General features: G+C 43.8%; 1 protein-coding gene across 6 annotated transcripts in view; it reads right to left on the bottom strand.

Annotated features, from left to right (window-relative positions):
* The window catches only part of GALNT15 (polypeptide N-acetylgalactosaminyltransferase 15), a 72,973-nt gene that overhangs the window by 13,629 nt on the left and 33,960 nt on the right, over positions 1-25,384 (bottom strand). For 2 of the 6 annotated variants that reach the window (XM_024244750.3, XM_063722566.1), the window contains 7 exons: positions 24,749-24,916; positions 22,200-22,317; positions 20,682-20,876; positions 13,924-14,055; positions 13,444-13,548; positions 10,668-10,811; positions 2,814-6,111 (listed from right to left, as the gene is read on the bottom strand). In XM_024244750.3, the coding sequence (XP_024100518.3) occupies positions 5,965-6,111; positions 10,668-10,811; positions 13,444-13,548; positions 13,924-14,055; positions 20,682-20,876; positions 22,200-22,317; positions 24,749-24,916 (1,009 nt within the window). In that variant the 3' untranslated portion in view covers positions 2,814-5,964. Of the gene's footprint in view, positions 1-1,015; positions 1,599-2,813; positions 7,040-10,667; positions 10,812-13,443; positions 13,549-13,923; positions 14,056-20,681; positions 20,877-22,199; positions 22,318-24,748; positions 24,917-25,384 lie in introns of those variants that run through there. The other 4 variants (XM_024244751.3, XM_054552552.2, XM_024244749.3 and 1 more) reach the window with 4 other exon arrangements.

A 25,384-nucleotide genomic window follows, 5' to 3' on the forward strand; every position in this document is an offset into this window, starting at 1 on the left:
AACAGGATACATTATCCTGGCTGGGCGTGGTGGCTCACGCCTGTAATCCTAACACTTTGGGAGGCTGAGGTGGGTGGATCACCTGAGGCCAGGAGTTCGAGACCAGACTGGCCAACATGGTGAAACCCCATCTCCACTAAAAATACAAAATTTAGCCAGGCGTGGTGGCAGGTGTCTGTAATCCCAGCTACCTGGAGAGGCTGAGGCATGAGAATCGCTTGAACCCAGGAGGCGGAGGTTGCAGCGAGTCGAGATTGTGCCACTGTACTCCAGCCTGGGCAACACAGCCAGACTCCATCTCAAAAAAAAAAAAAAAAAAAAAAGATGCATTTTCCTGTAAGACATAGGATCAAATCATCTTACTATGTGGCTTCAAAAAGAGATCTGTTAGAAGCAAAGAATAGTCCAAGAACTCATCCAGTGAGGATTTTCTGAGCTCTAAGTAACAATTTAGAAAAACCCAGAAAACTACTGGAATCCTTGCTACTCAGACAGTGGTCTCTGGCCAGCAGCATCAGCATTACCTAGGAGCTTGCAGGAATGTAGAATCTCAGGCCCCACACAGACCTACCAAATCAGAATCTGCGCTTTAACACAGTCCCGACGTGATTTGTGAGCACAGGAAAATTTGAGGAGCACTGAATTAAACAAAAATATTTCGGGCTGTCTCACACACTCCAGGGACAGGGATCTATCAAGGCCTGGGGAACAAACTGGAGCCAGCGGATCAAATACTATCGAGGTACTCTGTCCCAACCTTGCCTCTGCTCTTTTTATATTTGTTTCCACCCCCACAGCTGTCTCTGATTCACTCTCCAGACTGGATTTATCTGCCTCATAGGGCCATATACAGAAAACAACGCTGCTGAGAGCTCAACATTCTTACATTATCTCTCTTTAAAAATATATATATATATTTATTTATTTATTTATTTATTTTGAGGCCAGGCTATGAGACTGGCTTATTTTTGTTTTGGTTTTGTTTTTTGTAGAGATAGGGTCTTACTATGTTGCTCAGCCTGATCTCAAACTCCTGGGCTCAAGCAATCCTCCCGTCTTGGCCTCCCAAAGTGCTGGGATTAAAGGTGTGAGCCACCACACCCAACCTCACATTATCTCTTAAGTCACTGGTAGAGAGACTGATTTCTTAGTCTCAATAACAAAATTACTGAGGAATGTGCTGATTGGCCCGACATGGGTCAGATGTTCAGCTGGGAGGAGGGGCCATCTTATGGTGGGAACAAGGCAGCTCCCACTATAGCCATATGGTTTGGGTTGGAGAATTTTGGAGAGTTTTGGAGAATTTTAGATAATCTAATTGGGTGCTCACCTTTCACCCCCTCTGAAGAGCTTCTGCATTGGTGCATCTGGGCAAGTTATGACTTTAAAGATAGCATCCCAGGTTTTTCTGGATCTTATTTAAATAAGACATCAAACAATGCCACTCTTGACCTGTGCCTAGAGTAGAGTGATCGGCAGTGCCTTCTTGAGGATCTCTGAATGAAGCAAATGATGTCCTACCCTCTGTTCACAATTTGCTGAAAAGTTAAAGGCCTTTGATAAGCTTCAGCAGCAGCAGAGTTGGCCCTGTTCTCATCCTGAGAGAGAGGGAGAGAGGGAGGGAGAGAGAGAGGAAGGACTGTATCATTTTAGCATTTGTCATAGGTACTGGAATGTCCATTGACTATGAGCTAGCTGAACAATTTGGGAATTGTTAGGGAACTTTAATATTCAAATATTAATCCGGTCTGTTTGGACTGAGCTTGTAAACTATCACCCTATGGGTAAAGTCATCATGGTGATTCTGATGATTCTTTTTTTAAGCCAAACCATCAGACAAGCTCTTTATATGTGGTGATAACTTAGTTTATTGGTATTATGTGGAGCCTTCAGTGATGAAAAAATATAAACATCCCATACCCATGGAAAGAACTACTACTCCAGCAAAGATCCTCATAATATTAAAACAATGCTTAGGACACACTGCCATGTCCAAAGAGCACATTTCCTGTAAGAAGGAGTTGAAACTGGAAAGAAGATTTGAGATTGGAGGGACTATTATTATTATTTATTTTACTTTAAGTTCTGGAATACATGTGCAGAACTTGCAGGTTTGTTACATAGGAATACATGTGCCACGGTCCTTTGCTGCACCTATCAACCTGTCAACCCATCATCTAGGTTTTAAGCCCTGCATGCATTAGGTATTTGTCCTGATGCTCTCCCTTCCCTTGCCCCCCCACCCACCCCTTGACAGGCCCCGGTGTGATGTTCCCCTCCCTATGTCCATCTGTTCTCATTGTCCAATTCCCATATATGACTGAGAACATGTGGTGTTTGGTTTTCTGTTCCTGTGTTAAATTGCTGAGAATGATGGTTTCCAGGTTCATCCATGTCCCTGCAAAGGACATGAACTCATTCTTTTTTATGGCTGCATAGTATTCCATGATGTATATGTGCCACATTTTCTTTATCCAATGGAGGGACTATTATTAATACAGGAATGGTAGAGGGGTCTAGAATTCTGGAAATAGCACCTCCTTGGTTATTGTGCTTGACATATCATTTGAAATATGCCCAAATCGAGGTATTTGAATAATCGGGGCAGGACTTGTAGGTGCTTTGGGCTTTGCCCAAAAGTGAGCACAGACAATTTGCACTTTTAAAAGAACTTCTAAAGAACAAGCATAAATAGTGTACATAAGTATAGTTGTGCCCAGCAAGGCAGCCCGTATCAATGTTTTGCACAATGTTTGCACAACTCTACATATTATGTACACTATCCTTGTTTTTTTTTTTTTTTTTTTGAATGCTTTTCAAAAATGCAACTTGTTCACATTTTGTTTGTCCAAATTTGATGACTGGTCACAGATCACTTGGTGTCCAACTGGCTTTTTCATAGCCTTTCAGTAGAAAATAGAACCCCCTCACATTAAGCACAATAACATGACCTCCAAAATGTCAAGTTCTGCTGCAGTGGTGCCATCATTATTGTCACTGAGGACTTTTCAACCACCATGTCTTTGTTAGTTGGAATTCTGAATTTTCCGGTGGGATCTATGGCATTGAAACCAAAGAGGAAACAGGTCAGGCCCTCTCCAGGAAGGTTATCTGCTCTTACTGTTGTAATGTAGCATGAAGAGTGTGGGACTCTAGACTGCTGGCTGGACACTTCTCTCTGTTCTCCCCAGTGGGATAGTTAATAATGATGATGAACTTGGTGGGGGTGGTAACAAAATTCAATCTTAAAAAACAAACAACAAAATCCAATCACAAAATTCAGGTAGACAAGTGAAACCAATCTCTTGGGAAGAAGATCTCTCAACTGACAAGTTTCTCTACTTTTAAATTGATCATTATGGATAAAATGAATGCTGAGTTCATAGAGAAGAAGGGAATTTGAACACTTAGTTACACTAAAGGAGAAGGTCCTTCTAGAACTAAATGGAGGCATCTGTTTTATTTAAATTAAGGGTCTGTAAGTACCAGCCAGGGACTGAGTTGACAGCCACTTCTGTAATAAAGTAATAAATCATGGAGCTGGTTAAGGAAGCAAGAAACACTACATTCTTGCTTTGTTCAACCAATTAGGCAATAAGCCATCTGGGTCCTTTTGTTAATTGCCACCAAATACAACTTACGCAATTGAATTCAGTCTTTTATTTAATTATATTAATTTATCCCAGCAACTTCAAAGACCCACAATGCCAATAATAAAGTTCAGTTAAAAAACAGAGGTCTTGAAAAATGTTTTTTCTTCAGCCACTAATACCATTTATATGGTTGCCATCTGAGAATTTTTAGCTCCGTCTCAGTCTCAGGATTTAGGGAAATTTGTTTTAAATATAGATGGGTCTGAAGCAAGAAGACAGTGGCTAAAGTCTCTTCTCTAGATGGGATAATGAATCTATCTAGATTGGTCCAACAGAACTGTGATGAAATGTTCTATATCCGTGCTCGCCAATACAGTAGACCCTAGCCACAGGTAGCTAGTGAGCATTTGAAATGTGGCCAGTCCAATTGAGGAATTGAGTTTTAAATTTTCTTTGATTTTAATGGATTTACATTAAAATGGCCACATTTTGTTAGTGGCTACCATATTAGACAGCACAGGTCCAGAGTGTATTCTGAGGAAGGAGAAATGCAGTGAATCCTTGACTTAGCAGGTAGACAATGAATACGTAGTTATGAACCCTTGACTTAGCAGGTAGACAATGAATACGTAGTTATGAACCCTTGACTTAGCAGGTAGACAATGAATACGTAGTTATGATAGGTATTGTTTGGAAACACTGCACTTCCCACTCATTTTTTCTTATTTGAAGGATACTGTGTTCTGAGACAGCCCAAAGGAGATTAGCATCTTTAGGGGGAGATTTCTAAGCTGACCATGTGGAAAGGTAGGTAACTCCATCTGGGGAAAAATGAATATGAATGGTGTTTATTAAATAGCAGAACCCATCCCATTTGGCAACTCTTACGGCTGAACTAGGTAAGCCAAGTCATAGCAAGGAAAGTCATTTAGCTCTTACTAGCCTCAGCTATGCTCCAGATGAGCCGTGTTCTTCCCGCACTCATGGATATTCAACCTGTGGACACATTTGGGGGTTCCAGACAGTTATACGGGCTCAGAGATGGCCCTGTCAGCTCTCATGGACATTAACAACCAAATGTTACCTGTCATAAGAATTTTGGCTCAGGCTCTGGCATTTTCCTCCCAGGAAAAAGGTTTGCTTTTTTAGAAAGGTTGCTGTTTCTGCTCCAGTCAGTGCAAACCCTGTAACAGGGCATCAGGAGAGTTTCTCCTTTTTTTTTTTTTTGAGATGGAGTCTCACTCTGTCACCCAGGTTGGAGTGCAATGGCATGATCTCAGCTCACTGCAACCTCTGCCTCCTGGGTTCAAGCGATTCTCCTGCCTCAGCCTCCCAAGTAGCTGGGATTACAGGCATGCGCCACCATGCCCGGCTAATTTTTGTATTTTTAGTAGAGACAAGGTTTTGCAGTGTTGACCAGGCTGGTGTCAAACCCCTAACGTCAGGTGATCCGCCCAACTCCGCCTCCCAAAGTGCTGGAATTACAGGCATGAGCCACCGCGCCCGGCAGGAGAGTTTCTCAACTGTGAACACCTTTGTTAATGGGAATGCTCAAATTGTGCTGGTACTTCTAACACCAACGACTAAAGAGAAATCGATTGCAAGGGAATCTGGTTATGGTTATGGTTAACCAAGTTAGAGAAGAGCTAGGGCAGGGGGAATAGAGGTAGATTCTCAGTAGGAAGGAAATTCTCCATAATGGGGGAAATTCTCATTAACATGAAAATGTCTCTTCTCAGGTCTCTTGACGCTTTTCAGCTTCTGGGTTGAGCTGGAGAATTAGGCCAAAGTGCTCTTGCATCTTCTCTCCAATCCTAAACCTCCTCTCTGTAGCTTCCTTTCCTTCTTCTGAGATATGGCTCAACAAATGAACACAACCTTTGTGCTAATAAACCCAATTCAGAGTTTTTGGAATTTCAGGCCATTACATCTGCTTCACTCTTTAATTTTCATGGTTGGCCAAACAGACAATCCAAGTTAAGGCCATTTGAAGACAAATAAATTGATCCATTGGATTTATGTATCCTGGAGGTGCTGCCAGAGAATGTCCAGGCCAGAGAGAAAGCAATTGTTAAGTGCTCAGCAGAGAAAAACAAAGAATCTTCTGTACTATGTAATAATCATTTCCCAGTGATGAAGACAACAGTACAATGGATCCTTTTTTTTTTTTTTTTTTTAAAGCAGCCAGCAGTCAATGAAATAAGGTGTGAAAAGGAGAAACTTCCTATATTCTTTCATGGAGCTTTTTTCTCTCCTAACACCAGCAGCACACACACAAAAGGATCAGCTTCATGAAATATATAAGCTCTTTAAGTTCACTTGGAGCTGAATTGTGATGGCCAAAATTCTCTTTTCCTTCTGACTTTGACATTCATCGTTCATCCACAGCATTGACCTGGTCAAATCGCCACTGCTGGCGGGCTTTTCCATCACACGGATGCAGGTACAAATCTTTATTGTTTTCTTGCACCACAGCTTCCATGCATTTCCCAGAAAGAATGTGGACAATCATCCCATTCTAAAAAGAGAAAAGAAAAAAGAAAAGAAAACCAGTCCCCCACAATCAGTCAGCAAAAGAAAATATTTTTAAGATTTGCGCTAACCATTAAGAGAATAACAGATGGTATGAACTGGCCTGGAAAGGAATTGTGGTATTTTGATCAACATAAAATATAAATTAGGTAGCCCTAAAATTTGGATGTCACTCAAAACCTTAGGGGTAACTAATCCAATTATCTTTATTGTAGTTGTGTAATTGCACCATTTCTTAGAAAGTTATGGTTAGTATAATTCCCAGAGCATGTTCAGTCTTTATGCTGTATTTGTGACATTCATTGTTATCACTGTAGTTGTAAATTTCCGCTTTCAAAACGATTTAATCCACTTTACCTTCTGTTAATCCTGCAGTTGGGCACTGTTGTTACCAGGCTGTGGTAGTGAGCAAGACCTCTAGGATATACTGAAGGCCTAAACCAGCCATGTTCAGAAGACCATGGCTATTCCCTGCTCAAAATCACCAGATTTAATATTGAATCCAACCTTCTCCTTTTTAAGAAAATTTAATTTCTTTATGAAAAGTTTAACAACCTTAACCAGCAATGCTGAAAATGCCTATTTATTTATTCATCATTCATTTATTAATGTTTGAGATTGATATGGTTTTGTTCTGTGTCCCCACCGAAATCTCATGTTGAATTGTAATTCCCAGTGTTGGAAGAGGGGCCTGGTGGGAGGTGATTGAATCATGGGGCAGACTTCCCCCTTGCTGTTCTCTTGATAGAGTTCTCACAAGATTGGTTGTTTGGAAGTGTGTAGCACCTCCTCCTTCGCTCTCTCTCTCCCTTGCTCTGCCATGTGAGGACGGGGCTTGCTTCCTCTTCGCCTTCTGCCATGATTGTAAGTGTCCTGAGGCCTCCTCAGCCATGCTTCCTGTGCAGCCTGCAGAACTGTGAGTCAATTAAACCTCTTTTTGTTTTTTCATAAATTACCCAGTCTCAGGTATGGCTTTATAGCAGTGTGACAAGACTAGTATAGAGATCATAATACTACCCCTTTAAAGTACACAAGTTGGTGGTTTTTAGTATATTCACAAAGTTGTGCAACCTTCACTCCTATCTACTTCCAGAATATTTTCATTACTGTAAAAAGAAACCCACTACCCATCAGCAGTCACTCCCCATTCCTCCCTCCTCCCAGCAACTAATCATTAATCTACTTTCTATATTTATGGATTTTCCTATTCTGGACATTTCGTATAAATGGAACTATATAAATGTGGCCTTTTGTAACTGGCTTCTTTCACTTTGTGTAATTTTTTTTTTTCCAAGAAGGAGTCTTGCTCTGTCACCCAGGCAGGAGTACAGTGGTGTGATCTTGGCTCATTGCAAACTCCATCTCCCAGGTTCAAGCGATTCTCCTACTGCAGCCTCCTGTGTAGCTGGGATTACAGGCATGTGACACCATGCCTGGCTAATTTTTTGTATTTTTAGTAGAGATGGGTTTTCACCATATTGGCCAGGCTGGTGTCAAACTCCTGACCTCAAGTGATCCACCCACCTCTGCCTCTCAAAGTGTTGGGCACCATGTGTAATATTTTTAAGGTACATCCATGTTGTACCACAAAACTTTTTCTTTTTTTTTCTTTTATTTATTTATTTATTTTGAGACAGAGTCTCTCTCTGTCGCCCAGGCTGGAGTACAGTGGCACAATCTCTGCTCAATGCAACCTCTGCCTCCTGGGTTCAAGCTATTCTCCTGCCTCAACCTCCTGAGTAGCTGAGACTACAGGCGTGCACGACCACACCTGGCTAGTTTTTGTGTTTTTAGTAGAAACGGGGTTTCACCATATTGGCCAGGCTGGTCTCGAACTCCTGACCTCGTGATCTGCCTGCCTCAGCCTCCCAAAGTGCCGGGATTACAGGCGTTAGCCATTGAGCCTGGTCTCTTTTTTAAAAAAATTGTGATAAAAACACATAGCAAAACTTTTACAATCTTAGGCATTTTTAAGTGTAAAGTTTAGTAGTTGATATAGTTTGGATGTTGGACCCCACCTAAATCTCATGTTGAATTGTAATTCCCAGTGCTGGAGATGGGGCTTGGTGGGGGATGTTTGGATCATGGGGACAGATCCCTCATGGCTTTGTGCTGTCTTCGTGATAGTGAGTTCTTGAGGATCTGGTCATTTAAGAGTGTGTGGCACCCCCTCCCCAACTCTCTTTCTCTTGTTCCTGCTTTCACCATGTGATATGCCTGCTCCCACTTCATGTTCTGCCATGAGTAAAAGCTCTCTGAGGCCTCCCCAGAAGCAGATGCCACTATGCTTCCTATACAGCCTGCAGAACCATGAGCCAATTAAACCTTTTTTGTTACAAATTACCCAGTCTCTATTATTTCTTTATAGCAATGCAAGAATGGCCTAATAGGCCTGGTGTGGTGGCTCACACTTGTAATCCCAGCACTTTGGGAGGCCAAGGCGGGCAGATTACCTGATGTCAGCAATTCGAGACCAGCCTGGCCAACATGGAGGAAACCCTGTCTCTACTAAAAATACAAAATTAGCTGGGCGTGGTGGCAGGCACCTTTAATCTCAGCTACTAAGGAGGCTGAGGCAGGAGAATCGCTTGAACCCGGGCGGCAGAGGTTGTAGTGAGCCGAGATCCTGCCATTGCACTCTAGCCTGGGCAACAAGAGGGAAACTCCATCTTAAAAAAAAAAAAAAAAAAAAAGAATGGCCTACTATAGTAGTGTTAAATATATTCACTTTGTTATGAAACAGATATCCAGAACTTTTTCATCTTGTAAAACTGAAACTCTGTAACCATTAATAAACAAATTCCCTTTTTCTCCTCCTCTGCCGGCCCCTGGTAACCACTATTTTACTTTCTGTTTCTATTAATTTGACTACTTTAGATATCTCATATAAGTGGAATCATACAGTTTTTGTGCTTGTGTGATGGGTTTATTTCACCAGCATAATGTCCTCAAGATATACCCATGTTGTAACAGGTGATGGGATTTTCTTCCTTTTTAAGGATGAATAATATGTGTATGCCACATTTTGTTCTCTCTTCATCCATGGTGGACACCTGGGTTGCTTTCACTTCTTGGCTGTTGTAAACAGTGCCACCATGAATAGTACCTCATTCCTTTTTCTGGCTGAATGATAATAACTTTTAGAAGTATTATTTATTAATACCTGAAATATGCTGGGTGAATCTTACTCCCTAATCTTTTACTTATTATTTTTAAATGCTGTTTCTAAAGTGTATCTTATTCATAGGACGTGCTTAGAAAAATACTTTATGATCATTTATAAAGGACCTTAACTTGACTTATAAGACTTGAGGCCAGGCATGGTGGCTGACACCTGTAATCCCAGCACTTTGTGAGGCCAAGGTGGGCGGATCACCTGAGGTCAGGAGTTCGAGACCAACCTGGCCAACATGGCAAAACCCCGTCTCACTAATAATACAAAAAGTAGCCAAGTGCAGTGGCTCACACCTGCAATCCTAGCTATTCAGGAGGCTGAGGCACAAGAATTGCTTAAACCTGGGAGGCAGAGGCTGCAGTTAGCCGAGATCGCACCACAGCACTCCAACCTGGGTAACAGTGAGACTCTGTCTCAAAAAAAAAAAAAAGACTTCTTTGAGCATGTGTGGGCCCCTTGAGTCCTGCCTTCAGTTGGTCACCAAAGCCCCAAATGTTTTGTTCTCAAGTGCTTATTGTGAGCTTAGCTTAAGTTTTCTATCATATGATTTTCTTCTTTCACAGCCTGCTTTAAGAGTACCAATGCACAGGATTCTGCTTAGTCATTTTATCCTTTTTATTCCCCAGCAGAAGTTAAAGAAAAGAAATTTTTAAAAGGTGTGTATTTATTTCTTCGTATGTTAATACCCCAACTCATTTCAGGAAGAATTTGAAGTGGAGAAAAAGCTGTGTATGGACACAGTGTTGATACTGCCATCTTCCGATCCCGATTCTGTATATGGGACCTGCCTACTCTCCCTAAGTACTGACGTTCCTCCTATTTCCTCCCTAACTTCTGGAAAGGATCTATAGTTTCTTTCCCCCAGGGTAATAGGGGTCAAAATTTTACTAAAATGATGAAATACTTACAGTGGAATTTGCATTAAAAGGAAGAAAGTGGTATCTATATATCTATATATTTACATCTACATCTATATCTAAAGTTTCTTGATGGGGGGAGGGACTTTGAATTGCTCCTAAAACCACACCACCAAGGTGGCTGAACGCTCCTTGTAACATGCCTCATCATCCTACTTGTGAACTGAACCAATAAACTTCAAAAAGAGGCGGATCCCTCTCTCTGCAATGACCAGCATCAGAGCTACACAGAGACCTGGCAAATCATAACACATGAAGATGCCAGTGGGCCAACTTTGCTGCTGGGTTGCCTTTGCTCCCCCTGAGGCCTTACTGCCCAGCCACTAAGTTCAAAAGCAGAGGCAGAGGTCCCTAATACCTGACCTCTTGGAAGAGCCCAGGATGCAGTGCCAACCAGCAGTTCCTTCTGACCAGCAGCACTACCAGGCTCTTCCTGAACAGATTACTCACCTCCTGGAAGTCCCAGTGCTGCTGATGGATGGCCAGGCCTTCCTCCATGCAGTTCTGAAGAATCACCTGCTCCTGCCTGACAGCAAAGCACAGGTGCTGTGGGCTGCCAAAGTGAATCTCCTTCCTGCTGGTGTGCTGCAGGTACTGTGACAGAAGCAATGGTTGTTAGCACAGCTAGAAAGAGATCCTCTCCAAAGCTGTAGAGGAGGTAAGAGGAACCCACTATAGAGCTGAGGTCTAGGGGCAATCTTCAGATTCTATCGGGGTCAGCAAGACCATATCTCATGGTCAAGTCCAAAAACATGTTGCCAGACTAGTCATAGCCTCTGAAGTCCCCACATTCCAGCTGCTCTTACATTCATATTTACACATTCTGGCATGTTTCTCTGTTACTTTATTTACTGTATCATAGGTGAGGCCATAAAAAGTGCTGTGTGTTTTGTTAGTAGACTGTTGAAAGCACAGATGAGGAACCTCTCTGAAGCCCAGGTTGATGTCTTTCTGGAGAACCCTGACCTGCTCCTGAAACTAATTTTCCTGCAGTTTGTTGTATCTGCTGGCTCTCACTCGTGGTTATTGTTTCCTCTAGTGTTTTGTAGTGTTGGATTGTGCACACCTTTGAGAGGGGCTTTAACTGTGAGGATCTGTGAGGATTAATTAGAAGGCATGTCCTGGAAAGACTATTTTCTGTTTGTTTCTGTCAGATGCAGCCTGAACCCATTTTTACGTTAATTTTGTGGCTTACAGACAGGATCAACTTCATGGGTATGTGACCTGTGCAGTCACATGGGGCCTCATGCTTAGATGGGTTTAATACTCTTGGTTTAATAAACTTGATCTAATGCTCTGCTGTCACTGTCTTGAAATTCTTAATAATTGTCAAATTAAAGACTACATTGTCATCTTGCACTGGACCCTGCAATTAGATAGCCTGTCCTGCTTGAGGATTCCCAAGCTACACAGTTAGTACACATGTGAACCTAAGCCCATATTAGATGCAAGCTTGTGGTTAAAAATTCTCAGGGGAGAATAATTTGTTTTCTACTCAAAGCCCCTGTAGGGACAAGCTTCTTACAATTTTCCTGTGGCAGGGGGTGGGTATTTCTAGTCAAACTTTTCAAGGACAGGTTACCCTTTGAAGGTCAAAGCTGGCTTGCTATGGAAGTGTCATTTCTGACTTCTCATCTCTCATGGGCTGAAGGTGGGCTCTCGTCACTTATCCCTTGCATGGAGCCAACAGCTGTAGATTCCTGGGGCTAATAGTAACCATCCCTCACACTTGGTAGGGCAGCTTCGCCCATGTCCAATTCCTCTACTTTCAGTTGCCTCTTGTTTTTTGACCCCTGGAGGTTTCCCTTTCTTTCTTATAAACTCGTTTATTCATGAAAAAGAGTGTTTCATATTTTTTTATCCAGCATATCTTATCTAGGTGTTTATAGGGAAGGGCTTTCAACTTATCTAGTTTACAATATTGCAGGATCCTAAAGTCCTTACTATTTCAAAAAAAAAAAAAAAAAAAAAGAACAAGAAAGAGCTAATATTCCTTTTGCATGAAGGAGGCTGTATTGTTCTTTTGTTTCTTTATTTTTTTTTTATTCTTCTTTTTCAAACCCAGAATAATCTCTGTAGAGGCTGCATTATTCTTAATTGCAGGCAAGGAAACCAGGATTTAAAGAAGCCTGCCAAGATCACACAGCTAGAAAATGAGGAGCTCAGATTCAAACCAAGCTATGTCTGACTGCAAAGCTTGAACAATTTTCACGCTACCATGTGGCTTCTTCACTCAGCACTTGATGTTTATGTCTACATCCCTTGTGCCAGGTGTGAATGTCTATCAGTATGTCCTAGGAGATTGGTAAAGGGCAGAGCCAAAGGAGGCTGGATGGATCCTGAGCATCTCCCTCCCACATGTCTGCAGGCCCACAGCCTGCCTCCAGGAACCCAGGGCCTGCACTGCCAAGCCCAGCCTCAGCCAGCCTTCCATGCAGGGCTGGACCACAGACCCTCAGAGAGATGCTGTCTTTTGCCCCCAGGATCTTTGATTCTCATCCAGTGAATATCTCCAGGAAATTATACTTTGATGTTTGTTTTTATTAGGGGCCTTTGGGATGTGATAACTTAAAAGTCCCTATCACAGCCTGAAAAGAGAGAGACTTGGGGACAAGCTAGGCTTTCTAGTTTGTCATCCACTTCTGATTCCTCCAGTTGTGAAAAGAAGTGGACCTACCAGCCCTCAGCTAGCATCGGTGGAGGATTTCTACCACTTTGGGCAGTTACTCCATGATGAAAATTTTGAAGAGAATAATTACTCCTAAGATATGAGGAGATCTTCCTAATGACCAAATGGTGCTGGAGGCTGGGATGACCCTGTTTTCTCTAGATCCTTATCCTGATTTGATTATCTTCTTCATCAGTCCTGGGACAATTGAACCCTGCCTGAATCCTGGAGGCTTCTGAGTTTGCAATCCCTGGGCTAGTGACCCTAAGCCTCAGTTTTCTCAGCTGTCAAATGAAAAGTTTGGCCAAACAGCTTCTCCATTTCCCTTTAACTAAGATGCTTTTATTTTCTGACAATGGCCCATGTCTGTGCTTACAGATGGAGGTGAGGTGAGGAGAGCTGTGATGAGTCATTACAGTGAGGGACCATGGCAGTCAAGGGACATGGGACCACAGAAAGAAGATACCTCAAAGGGAAGTATGGGGCATCCCAGAAAAATATCACCCACTTTCAAGTCTTCTTGGGCTATGATCCATCCTGAGAAGTCTGACTACCCACCTGTTGCTGCCGGCTGTCACTGCAAGGAGCCAACATCATAGGACAGCCCAGGATGTCCCCTTCTGCCTGGCAGTCTGCACAGAGCCCAAGTCCAGTGTTGTGGAGCTGAAAGTGGACACACACACAGAAGTGAATTCCAGATTCCACTGTAAAGACACCCTCGGCCAGACACCATTCCTTTGCTGTATTCTCTGGAGTGCAGCCCACGGCGCATTGTTCAGGCCACAACAACCGGTGTGGTAAAGCTGAAGCCACTGACCCTAAGGTACAGGCCTCTTGAAGGAGGTGCTTTGGGGTGGGTAATGGGGCAAAACCCAGCCACCTTCCTCAGACTGGCATGGAGGCATGGGATGGACCCAAGGCCTCTGAGGCCCTGCTAAACCGTGAATGGTTGACCAGGGACATGGAAGAGCTGAACATCTAGTTCTTGTCTCGGGAAGCTTCCCTCTCCCTCCCCATCTTCCCTGGGTCATGCCTTGCCTTTCCAGAGAACCTGGGCCTGGGTTCATATGGGTACAGCTCAGGGTAGACATTAGCCAGAAACCAGTGGAATGTCCGACAACCCAGTCTCCTTTGCAGCTGCAAGCGTTCCATACAGTCTGGCTTCTCAGCCTGGGGAGGAGAAAGACACAAGCAGGATGATGAAAGCTTGTCTTGCCCAGAATTCACATGGTTGGGGATGGAGTGGCTGGGAAGAAGCTAAAGGATCAGGACAGAAGGAAGGGGCCAAGACCACAGTTCTCCAGGGCTGCAGTGGGGAGGGTCATGTGTTGGGAGAAGAAGGTCTGGAAGGGATAGACTAGCACAGATCTTCCCTACAGAGAGTTGTGGAACCAGCAAGACTGTAAGCGATATCAGCCCCTTCCAACAATCCCTCAAATCTCCAGTCTATAAAGACTACAATAGGTCGGGAGTGGTGACTCACGCCTCCAGCACTTTGGGAGGCCAAGGCTGGTGGATCACTTGAGGTCAGGAGTTCAAGACCAGCCTAGCCAACATGGTGAAACCCCATCTCTACTAAAAGTACAAAAAATTAGCCAGGTGTGGTGGCACATGCCTATAATCCCAGTTACTCAGGAGGGTGAGACAGGAGAATCACTTGAACCCAGGAGGCAGAGGCTACAGTGAGCCAAGATTGTGCCAGTGTACTCCAGCCTGGGCGACAGAGCAAGACTCCCTCTCAAAAAAAAAAAAAAAAAAAAAAAAAAAAGAGAGAGAGAGAGAGTCTATGATATCTGTGCTTTAATGATTTTTCTGCAGAAGCTGGCAAAATGGTGGGGCTTTGCACCTAGGTTGGTGTAAGGAGAAACCACGATGGGCCTCATGGAGTCAGGAACTGACCCATAGGCAATTGAGATGAAGTTGGCTGGGAAATTGTGGGCTAGGAGTTAGGGCAAGGTAAGTTTATCTTTCTTCACCTCTGGGTACCATTAATGAATCATTATTTTGGGCTACACTATCTCCTCTTTTTGAGATTCTCCTTTATGTTACAATTGTCCTAGGATGGAGATGAAGGCAAATCCTTAACACTAGTACAAATTAATGTTTTTGGCCATATTGATGATACAAAGAACTGTACCCAAAAGTTTAGTACCAAATCTTGGATACTTTTAGGGAAGAGAGAGGTGACAAGGATGGGTTGGAATGACCACAGACAAAAAAAGAGAGAACCCTTTCCTGGCATGGAGAGAGGAAGCAAGCCGGCCATGTGAGAGTTCCCACTTGATGGCCTCCAATGTGACAGTAAGACACGGGTCCACCAGGCTGTCTGAAGTACAATTGGTTTGGTTCTGCTTTCCCTCTCTCTTTTAGACTTCAGCTGGAAATGTGGTAAGTCTGTTGTACTGAAATTCTCTCTAGACACTTCTCAAAGTGTGATTCCCTGAGCAACTGCCTGAGAAATGCCACAGAGCTAGTTAAAAATGTAGATTCCTGGGCCCTGTCCCAGAGATGATACAGTTGTTTGGGTTGGAGGCCCTGGAATCTGCATTTTAACCATTTCTCCTGGTGAGTCTTTTTCACACAAAGTTTGAGAAAAACTTCTCTAAGTCAGGGATTTCTTGTTTATTCAGCGTATTTACCCACCATGAAACCAAGGGGATCTATTACTTTTTCCTCTAAGTAAATTAGTATAAGTTTCTTGATGGCTTCTTGGCATTCTTTGTGTTTATTTGAGACGTCCCTAGACCTTTCCCAGAGTTGGACTTTGCTACCAAAACAGAAACATTTCTTCATGTGAGTTTTATCACCTTTACTTTTCTTGATAAAGAGATAAACTGATAAATCTACCCAATCTTTGTTTGACCTTGAATGAGGGGCAGGCTGACAGTGAATTTTCCCTTCTGTACAACTATGTCTGAGAGAAGAGAAAACAAGGAAATGTCAGCTCCCCAAGCAGCAAAAGTCTGGCCTTGTCTTTTGGGTGCCCAGGATTTCTGTCTCTCAAAATCCCTGGGGGGTTTTGGGTGGATGGAGAAATAGAAATCTTTAGGGCAAAATTAACTTTTGGTTATTTAAATTTAAAGTAAATGCATGCTATCAAATACCTTCAGGGAGGTAGGAATGTCACTGAAACCTTGAAATCAAAGTATGTGATAGGACATTTCCAAAGCATGAATTAACGGAAATGTTCAAAAGAGAGAGAAATAAAAGGAGCCCTCTGCTAAAGGTCTTCTCACTGATCAGTAAGAGTGCCATTCTCCTTGCAAATGTCATCAAATGAACAAAGTGGACATCTGTGAATCAGAGAACGGACACCCAAATGGGTATAAGAAGAAAAAGGTACCTCACCTGTAGACTTTATGAAAGTAAGCCTAGCACTTATTCTCCAAAGCACTCTTTCACATTTCATTTTATAGTATACTCACAACAGTTACTGAGTTCTTAGAGGTTAAATGACTTTCCCAGGGTCAATAGCTTCTAAGAGGTCAGAGTGTTATATTAGGTAGCTAGTCAGACATGAGCAGAGCAGGAGAGGACTTTCCCCGACCCCCTCCCAACCTCCAGGGATGTCAGGCCACCATCAGGTGTTGGTTAGGCAGTTGTTAACGGTCTCTCTAAAATAATAATTAGTTGCAGCTGGCACCAGGGAAAGGCGGTCTCCCAACAGATAGAAAAACCTGAAATTGGTGATCAGCTTCCCGATACGATCTCAGGAGTTGGGCAAGTGGGCTCAAGCATGTGCACTAAGAGGCAAAACGGTGGCGTTTAACTGGTACATGACCTTCCTCCGGGAATGCGCAACTGGTAACGTCACGTGAGCATGCGAACAATTTCAGTAAACACACTGCGCATGCTCCCCTCCCAAGGGCTAACAGGCCACTGCACATGGGAACAGCCCCCGCTGGGGAAGAATCAGGGAAGAAGGGACACAAGCCCCCAGAAGCATGCCAATGTATAAGACCCCAAGTCAAAGATCAAACCGCGCACTTGATTGATCGTTCAAGTCGCCCACTTGGCCCTGTTCCAAATGTACTTTACTTCCTTTCGTTCCTGCCCTAAACTTTTTTTTTTTTTTTCAGAGACAGGATCTTGCTCTGGCTCGCAGGCTAAAGTGCAATGGGGTGGTATCAGCTCACTGCAAACTCCACCTCTGTAGCTCAAGCCATCCTTCCACCTCAGCCTCCCGAGTAGCTGGCACTACTGGTGCACACCACCACACCCAGCTAATTTTTGTAGTTTTTTGTAGACACAAGGTTTCACCATGTTGCCCAGGCTGGTCTTGAGCTCCTGGTAAACTTTTTAATAAACTTTCACTCCTGCTTTAAAACTTGCTTTGGTCCCTCACTCTGCCTTATGCCCCTCAGTTGAATTCTTTCTTCTGAGAAGGCAAGAATTGAGGTTGCTGCAGAACCATATAGATTCACCACTGATAACAAGAGCCAAAGGCTGATCTCAGGTTTATAAATTTTTTTGCCATCCATCCATTCCACCAATAAATGTTTATGGAGCACCTACTATGTGCATGGAATTTAACTAGGCATTGGAGATTTAAAGGTCAGCAGAATAAATACTCTTCCTGCCCTTTTTGAGCTTGTTAAGTCTGTGGAACATGTATTGAGTGCCTTCTTCTTATTATTATTATTTTTTTTTTTGACGGAGTCTTACTCTGTCGCCAGGCTGGAGTGCAGTGGCGCAATCTCAGCTCACTACAACCTCCGCCTTCTGGGTTCAAGCAATTCTCCTGCCTCAGCCTCCTGAGTACCTGTGACTATAGGCACGTGCCACCACGCCCAACTAATTTTTGTACTTTTAGTAGAGACAGGGTTTCACCATGTTAGCCAGGATGGTCTCGATCTCTTGGCCTCATGATCCACCCACCTCGGCCTCCCAAAGTGCTGGGATTACAGGCATGAGCCACTGCACCCAGCCGGGCACCTTCTATATACCAAGTACATCCCTGCCTTCCCCCAAATTCAGACAGAACTATAGAGGATAGCTTATTTATGGACCTCCAACTATTTCTGGAAAAGTATGGTGTCTACATTTGAGGATTACTGTTTCGATGTTAGAGAGCTAAAAGAGAAAAAATACTAAAAGGTTGGACTAGTTCTAGTTCTACTTCTGGTTCTCTCCCCACTTCTCTTTAGCAACTCACCCTCTCATGGGGCCTCAGTTTTCTATTTTATAGAATGAAGGACTTAGGTGAATACAAACAAGCACTTAAAAAATCCTGCAATCACCATCTGGACAAGCAAACTGGATTTTCCCAAAAGCAGACCAGTCATGCTCTAAAAAATCACGCCAGTCCCCAATTTCTGTAATTGTCTAGAACAAAGTATATATTCACAGGCACTTCTAATTGCACCAACCAATGTGGGAAGAAGGTTGAAGTTCTGTAAATAATTTGCATGCTGTTGCATTAGGCTGGCCACAGCCAACATGCCATGTCCTAATGAGCCTGTCTGGTGGAAAGATAGTCTGGCGCATCAAAAATTATGCAATATTTAACACTTCTTTAAGAGTTCTTTATAAATGCAGTCTGTGCCAATGTTAAGAAAATGTCCTCTGAAAGCAAAGAGCTAATACTAAATCCCAAGAGAGAAAAATAGATGGTTTGGCCAAAAGAAACCCAAGAGATTAAAAACCAGAGAAGCTCTGTGGACCTCTACAGAACTCTGTAGAAGGCCACTTGCTCCCCATTGCTAATTGAATAAAGTCTAAACTGTTTAGCCTGACCCTCAGGGGCTCCAGAGTCTTCTCCCAACTCCTCCTCTGGATGTCTGAGTTGAACCCATTCAGCCATTCTTCAGATGTGACCTCCCCTGAAAAGATGTCTGTCATGAGCCTGTCTAGGATGAATCACTCTCACTTTTGTGAACATTATCTCTTCCAGAGGAGCTCCTGCCCCACCAAGAACCTGATAAGCATTAGGTATGGTTCTCTGTCCCCTGCAGGACCCATCCAGGGCCTGGCACAGAGCAGGTGCTTGGTTGACCTTTGTTGACCATTAGTAGCCATGACAATAATGATGGTATTAATAGTAAACACACAAGCAGGGCTTACTCAGTGCCAGGCACTCGTCTAAAGTGCTTTGGATTTATTAACATATTTATTCATCCTAACAACAGACAGAAAGCTTAACAAATGAGGAAGCAGAAACACTGAGTGTTTAAGTAACTTTCGGATCATATAACCGATACTTAAACCCAGACCATCTTGTTCTTGGAGTCCATGGGCTTAACCATCAGACTATACAGCTTCTAGATCGGTGTCTAGAGTTGGACACATGCTTCCACTTCCCATAGATGGAGATGGAGAAGGAGACTAAAGAAGAACAAAAATGCTAGCTAGTAAATGAGCTGGGTCCTTGTGAGAGTTTTCCTTTCAATCCCAATGCCTTCTTGGAGGAACGAAGGAGGCTGCTGTTAGTAGCATTTCTCCTGCACCAGGAAAGGAGCCAGTGCCACTCTGTGTAATGGTGTGACTAACCGACGGGGTCCAAGAGGAGACTCTAGCCTGCCTAGACCTTGGGAATTACTGATGAGTCCCAGGACTCTGTGTACTATTAACACTTTCCCCAGCTAAAGAAACAAAGATCCTTGAAGTTCGTGGAGCCCTAACACATCCCAGGACCTGGAGGCTATTCCCACTTAGTGAAAGGATTGGATCTAGAATGGGGAGGAGGCAGAGCCCTGAGGACCAGGGCAGAAGGGGAGGCACTGGGGCTGCTCTATGGGGCTTCCCTGTCAGGCTGGCCCTGCACTCAGGCATGACCTTCCATTTAAGGGGCCTAGGCTTCATCTGTGGCATGCAAACTCACATCTAACTCATACCCCAGCAGTGTGGGCTGCTAAGGGGCTTGTGGGAGCTGCTCCAGGACTGTTGTGGGTCCTGGTCCTGGGAATCTTGTCTTTGGAGCCCCCACTTTTAGCACAGCAAGCATTAATGTGAACCCATTTCCCACATTAAACAGCATTTATGGGTCAATCTGGAAGGACTGGGCTGAGCAGCCGCTGACCAATTGATAATGTGCTGTTTGTGGACATTTAGTTAAATGTTTAAAATTTTTATTTTTCTGTGGCTTTTTTGGACTCTTTTTTTTTTTTTGAGACGGAGTCGCTCTGTCACTCAGGCTGGAGTGCAGTGGTGTGATCTTGGCTCACTGCAAACTCCGCCTCCCAGGTTCACGCCATTCTCCTGCCTCAGCCTCCCGAGTAGCAGGGACCACAGGTGCCCACCACCACACCTGGCAAATTTTTTGTATTTTTAGTAGAGACGGGGTTTCACCATGTCAGCCAGGATGGTCTCGATCTCCTGACCTCGTGACCCACCTGCCTCAGCCTCCCAAAGTGCTGGGATTACAGGCATGAGCCGCCGCGCCCGGCCTTTGGACTCTATTTTTATATTTAATATTTGTTTCATGTCTTGGATCATTTCATAGCCCTGAGCCCTTTGCTCAGGATGAAAGGAGACCTGGCCTTGGAGACCTATCTCATTGCTTCTCTGTGTCAACCCCTTCCCTGGCCCCAGGTGAGGGATCCCATCCCATAGATGTCATCCCATAGATGTTAGGGAGCTTCAGGCCAAGGCCAGCTGTGCTGTCCCATGGAGAAGCTGGAAAGACAAAGGACAGCTTCACCAGGTGGAGGAGCCACTTGAAATAGGGCAGCTCGAGGGAAGCTCAAGCCAGAATCTCCTGTTTTCCCCTCCAGGCAAGAGAAAGGAGCCCTCCCTGGCCCACCTCCTGCCAATGGCCCTGTGCTGGACACAGAAGCCCCACTTGGCTCTCTCCTTACCTTGCTCAAGGAGAAGGCCTCTGGGCTATGCCTGTAGAAGGTTTCTTTGAATGACCCCAGCCAGGTCTCAGCAATGCGAACCCTGTTCCTCAGGGTGGCCTCCTGGTCAAGGGGGGAGTGGGCATCCTGATTTCGGTAGATGTGCCCTACCCGAGAGCAGGGAAGGATTTCAACGGAGCCACCACAGAGCCAGGCCTGCCGCGAAGGGAAAAGATAAACATCTCAGCATTCCACCTTTAAGAACGGTGGGAAATAGGGAGCCCTGTCTATGAGGGGCTGGCAAAATGCACAGGAAATCGTGAGCATTCAATGGTGAAGATGATTATGGTCCTCAGGGTGGAGTAGAGTTTCCAGATTTGGAAGTTCTGGGCGGGGGAGTGACAGGGTGGAGATAATAGAGGTAGTTGTCCCAAAATGAGGACAAGAGGGCCACACCCATGCAACTACCTGAATGTGCTGCCCTTCAAACACATGCAGATCCAGCACTTAGAGAGATGTAGCATGTGAATTAGCACCCCTATTCTCCAAAGGAAACTTCCTCGGGGAGAAAGATGATCCCAGTGGTCTGGGAATATCTCAAAGCTTGTGAAGTGTGCTACAAAGGCACCAGAAGCTGTTTGTAGTAGAGACAGAAGCAAGCTTTCCTGAGACATAGTCTTTACTATTTCAAGAAATTTCCCTCTGCTCTCCCACTCCCAAATGGCTGGAGTTCATTTGGCAGGAAGCCTTTCATTCCACATTTGGGGATAAAGGTTAAAGTAGAAGCGGTCCTAGGATAAGCAGCATATGAATGGAAACACCAAAACTGGGGTTCCCAAACTATGTGCCAAGGTGCCCCAGGGTGCCACAGCAAACTCATAGGGTCTGGTGTTAAATTTTTGAGAGAAACTTGGTGACATTTGTTGGACTTTATGCAGAATATAAGCTTCAGGTAATTCACACTTTCAGCATTAGATCTCTGCACTTTTGATGATGAATATTTTTTTGGTGTTGGGTTTTCGGAGGATACTGTGAAGAAAAAGCAAGTATCATGCTAGAAAGCAATGTGGAACAGGAAATGAGGGTGACTCCAAGGTTTGAAGTTGTGTGGTGCCCAACAGGTGCTAAGTTTTTACGACAAGTATTAAATTGTTTGGACCAAACTACTCAATACACAGAACTTTGGGTATTTGTTTTGGACTATGGGTGCTATGAAAAAATTACTAAGATGCTAAGAGTGCTATGAATAGAGAATGTATGAGAGCCTCTGGAATCTCTGCACAGAAGTTAAAATAACTGAGAGTGTGCCCATTCCTGGAAGCAGGTTTTGAAGGCACTGAGAGTGAAACCAAGCTACAGCACAGGAGAGATGGGAAACTGTGAGAAATGGGAGGTTTGACATACAACACAGGAATGACTTTATAATTTTCCCACAGCTTCATTCCTTCCCAGTGACGTTTCTAATGCCTGCCTCTGAGCTGTGACCATACACACCACTCCAGAGATCCCACCTCTGTTCTCCCTTGGTCCAGGACATACCTTGAAAGACAGTTCGAGGTTTTCACCACCTCGCAGTGACATAAGAGGGTCATACGCTCCAGTGTTTTGGAAGTAATGTCTGTCCATGGCCACCACCTCTCCGGGCACCACAGGGCTCCTGGACGCAGAAGACAGGCAGGACACTGCAGTTCAGAACCCAGAGCACAGCAGGCAAGGCTGGGGGCTGGGGCTTCCCAGGTGGGAGCTCCAGTGGCTGAGAGAACAGGCTTTAGGCTCAGGTAAAATGCAATGTTTTTAATTGCAAGACTGGAGCAGAGCCATGATGTCAGAAATCCCAGTGTTTGATGGAAACAGAGCTATTCTTGCCTAGGCCTTTTATACTCTGTCCTCAGATACTGCTCCTAGAGAGGGCCTAGGGACCACACCTGAGACTTCCCTGCCCTCTGGCTTGAGTCCCTCTGGAAAGATGTTTGGGAAGAAGGTCTTGGTTAAAACCAGGTACCCTAAGAGAGGTGGCACCAGGCCTGACACAGTGACATGGTCAGGCTCTTTCCTCCTTTCTCTTTCTCACCCGCTTCTGTTTTCATAATGACCATCCACCCTCTTCCCAATTCTATGATGAACCCACCAGGGACCCTGGAAGCAGATAAGTCCCCACTGCCCTAGGGGAAAAATACATGGTTTATAAACACAAGAAGCTAGAAACCTTTAATAAGGGAATTAAGATCATAATATCCCTCAGAGGGATTTTAAACAGAGAAGGATGTAGTCAGAAGGTTTTTGAAAAAGGTCTCTTCATCTAGGAGGAACAAATTTGAATGCAGCCAAACTCTGGGAATTTTTCAAAGTGTAAATGACTAAGAGTTCAGATTTTTCTTAATTACCAAAGAAATAGTAATGCATTAACAAAGCTACTGGCCTTTAGGTTATAAAAATTCTACATTATACCAAAATACTAAAAACTGATATTGTAATGATTATTCGGTATAATTTCCAACTCTGCCACTCCTAATTTGTAAGATCTTAGGTGGGCTATGTGTCTTTGAGCTCAGCTTCCTCACCTCTAATTGGGGATAAAATAGTGTTTCATAATTGGGTTTTGGGGGATGACTAAGGTAAGCCATGTAAAATATGTAGCTCTGTGCATGCCACATTTTAAATGCTCACTGGATTTTGATGTTACAAGTTCAGCATTCCTTTTCTGACACCTGTGGGGCCAGTGTGTTTTTTAATGCAGAATTTTTTGGACTTTAAAGAGGGACATACATAGCATACTACACATCAGTCCTAGTGGGGTCTGCCCGGCACTCTTTAGTCAAATATACTAATATTTCTTTGATGAAACACACATATTTTCACAGTAAGCAGTAAGTGGTATAAATAAGGCCGAAGCAGACACCCCATGTCAGTTCAGGGCAGCTTTTGCTTCCTAATGATTTTGTTTTTGTTTTTGAGACAGAATCTTGCTCTGTCACCCAGGCTAGAGTGCAGTAGTGTCGTCTCAGCTCATTGCAACCTCTGCCTCCTGGGTTCCAGTGATTCTTGTGCCTCAGCCTCCCAAGTAGCTGGGACTACAGGAGTGTGCCACCATGCCCAGCTAATTTTTTTTGTATTTTTAGTAGAGATGGGGTTTCGCCATGATGGCCAGGTTGGTCTCGAACTCCTGGCCTCAAGTGATCCGCCCACCTCTGCCTCCCAAAGTACTAGGATTACAGGCATGAGTCACTGCATCTGGCCTGCTGCCTAATAAATTATTAAACAAATGCTTGGTTTTTAGAGCTTTTTGGATTTTGCAGTTGTGAATAATGAACTGTGGCCTTGTATTTAAAATGTAGCATAGCAGTGAAGCAGTCATCTCAAGGGCCTGGCTGTCTGGGTTTAAATTCTGGATTCACCTCTCATTGGCTCTATAGTGTTGGGAAACTTTAAAAATCCTTATGTACCCCAGAAACCATGGAGGCAGACAACCAACCCCACTGTGTCCTTTCAGAATTCATGACCCACAGAATTCATGAGCTTAATAAAATGGCTGTGTTTTACACCAAGTTTGAGGTGATTTGTTATGCATAAGGTATCTAGTACTTCTACTTAAATAGAAGAGTTGTCCAAAAACCAAACATGTGAGAAGCGACCCATACAATAGGATATATTTGAGACCTATGGTTCTTAGCATTCACCTGATTGAATTCTTCCTATTTGCTAAAACGGGACCTGAGGAACTCACACTATACCTGATGAGAGAGCTGGGCCAAGATTCCATCTCAGGTTGCCACACACTAGGGCATTAACTGATGCTATCTGGAAGACCCTGTCAGAACTTTATGAATACAACAATATAATGGTGGTAGCACCTACATCTGGGTGCCTGGCACTCTCTAAGTGCTTTTCACATATTAATTCATTCAATCTTCACAACAACCCTATAAGGTAAATACTATGATTGCTCTCAATTTACTGATAAGGAAACCGCGGCATACATTAAGTAATTTACTAGGAAACTGTGGAGGTAGGATTAGACCCCAGGCAGGCAGGCTGCAGAGTCCATCCTGAGGAGGCAACGGCAAAGCAGGTGTGAAATGGGGACTCACCTGATGGGGCTTATGGGGGACTGGAGGGCCTTCCTCACATGCTCTGGCAAAGGTTCCCAGTGGAAATCCAGCTTCCAGTCCAACACCCCACGCTGCAGGTCCTTTGAGGGGTAATACTGGAAAGTCTTCCAGTCAATGACATCTATCACCGGAGATACCACCCGGCTCCTGGAAAGAATTGTGGAATCAAACAAGGGACATAAAGCATTCACTTGCTGGGGCTGGAAACAGCCTGTACATGGGCTGCCCAGTATGGCGGCTACCAGACACCCGTACCTAAAATGGGTTTATCCAAATCAGGTGTGGAGTAAGTGTAAAATACACCCTGGATTGAGACTACTTAGTATAGAAAAAATGATGCAAAAATCTTAATAATTTTTACATTGATTATATGTTGAAATGGTAATATTTTGGATATATTGGGTTTACTGAAATATATTATTAAAATTAACTTCATCTGTTTCTTTTTATTTTGTAATGTGACTATCAGAAGTTTTTAAATTACATGTGTGGCTCATGTTATATTTATATTGTATAGCACGGTTCTAGAAAATGTTTTTCCATAAGGAATTAGGGTGCATTGCTTTAAAGAGCATGCCAGTACTTTCCTTTCTTCAAAAACCTTTCTTGACAGCA

Source organism: Pongo abelii, chromosome 2, assembly GCF_028885655.2.
Source record: "Pongo abelii isolate AG06213 chromosome 2, NHGRI_mPonAbe1-v2.0_pri, whole genome shotgun sequence".
Lineage (NCBI taxonomy): Eukaryota > Metazoa > Chordata > Mammalia > Primates > Hominidae > Pongo > Pongo abelii.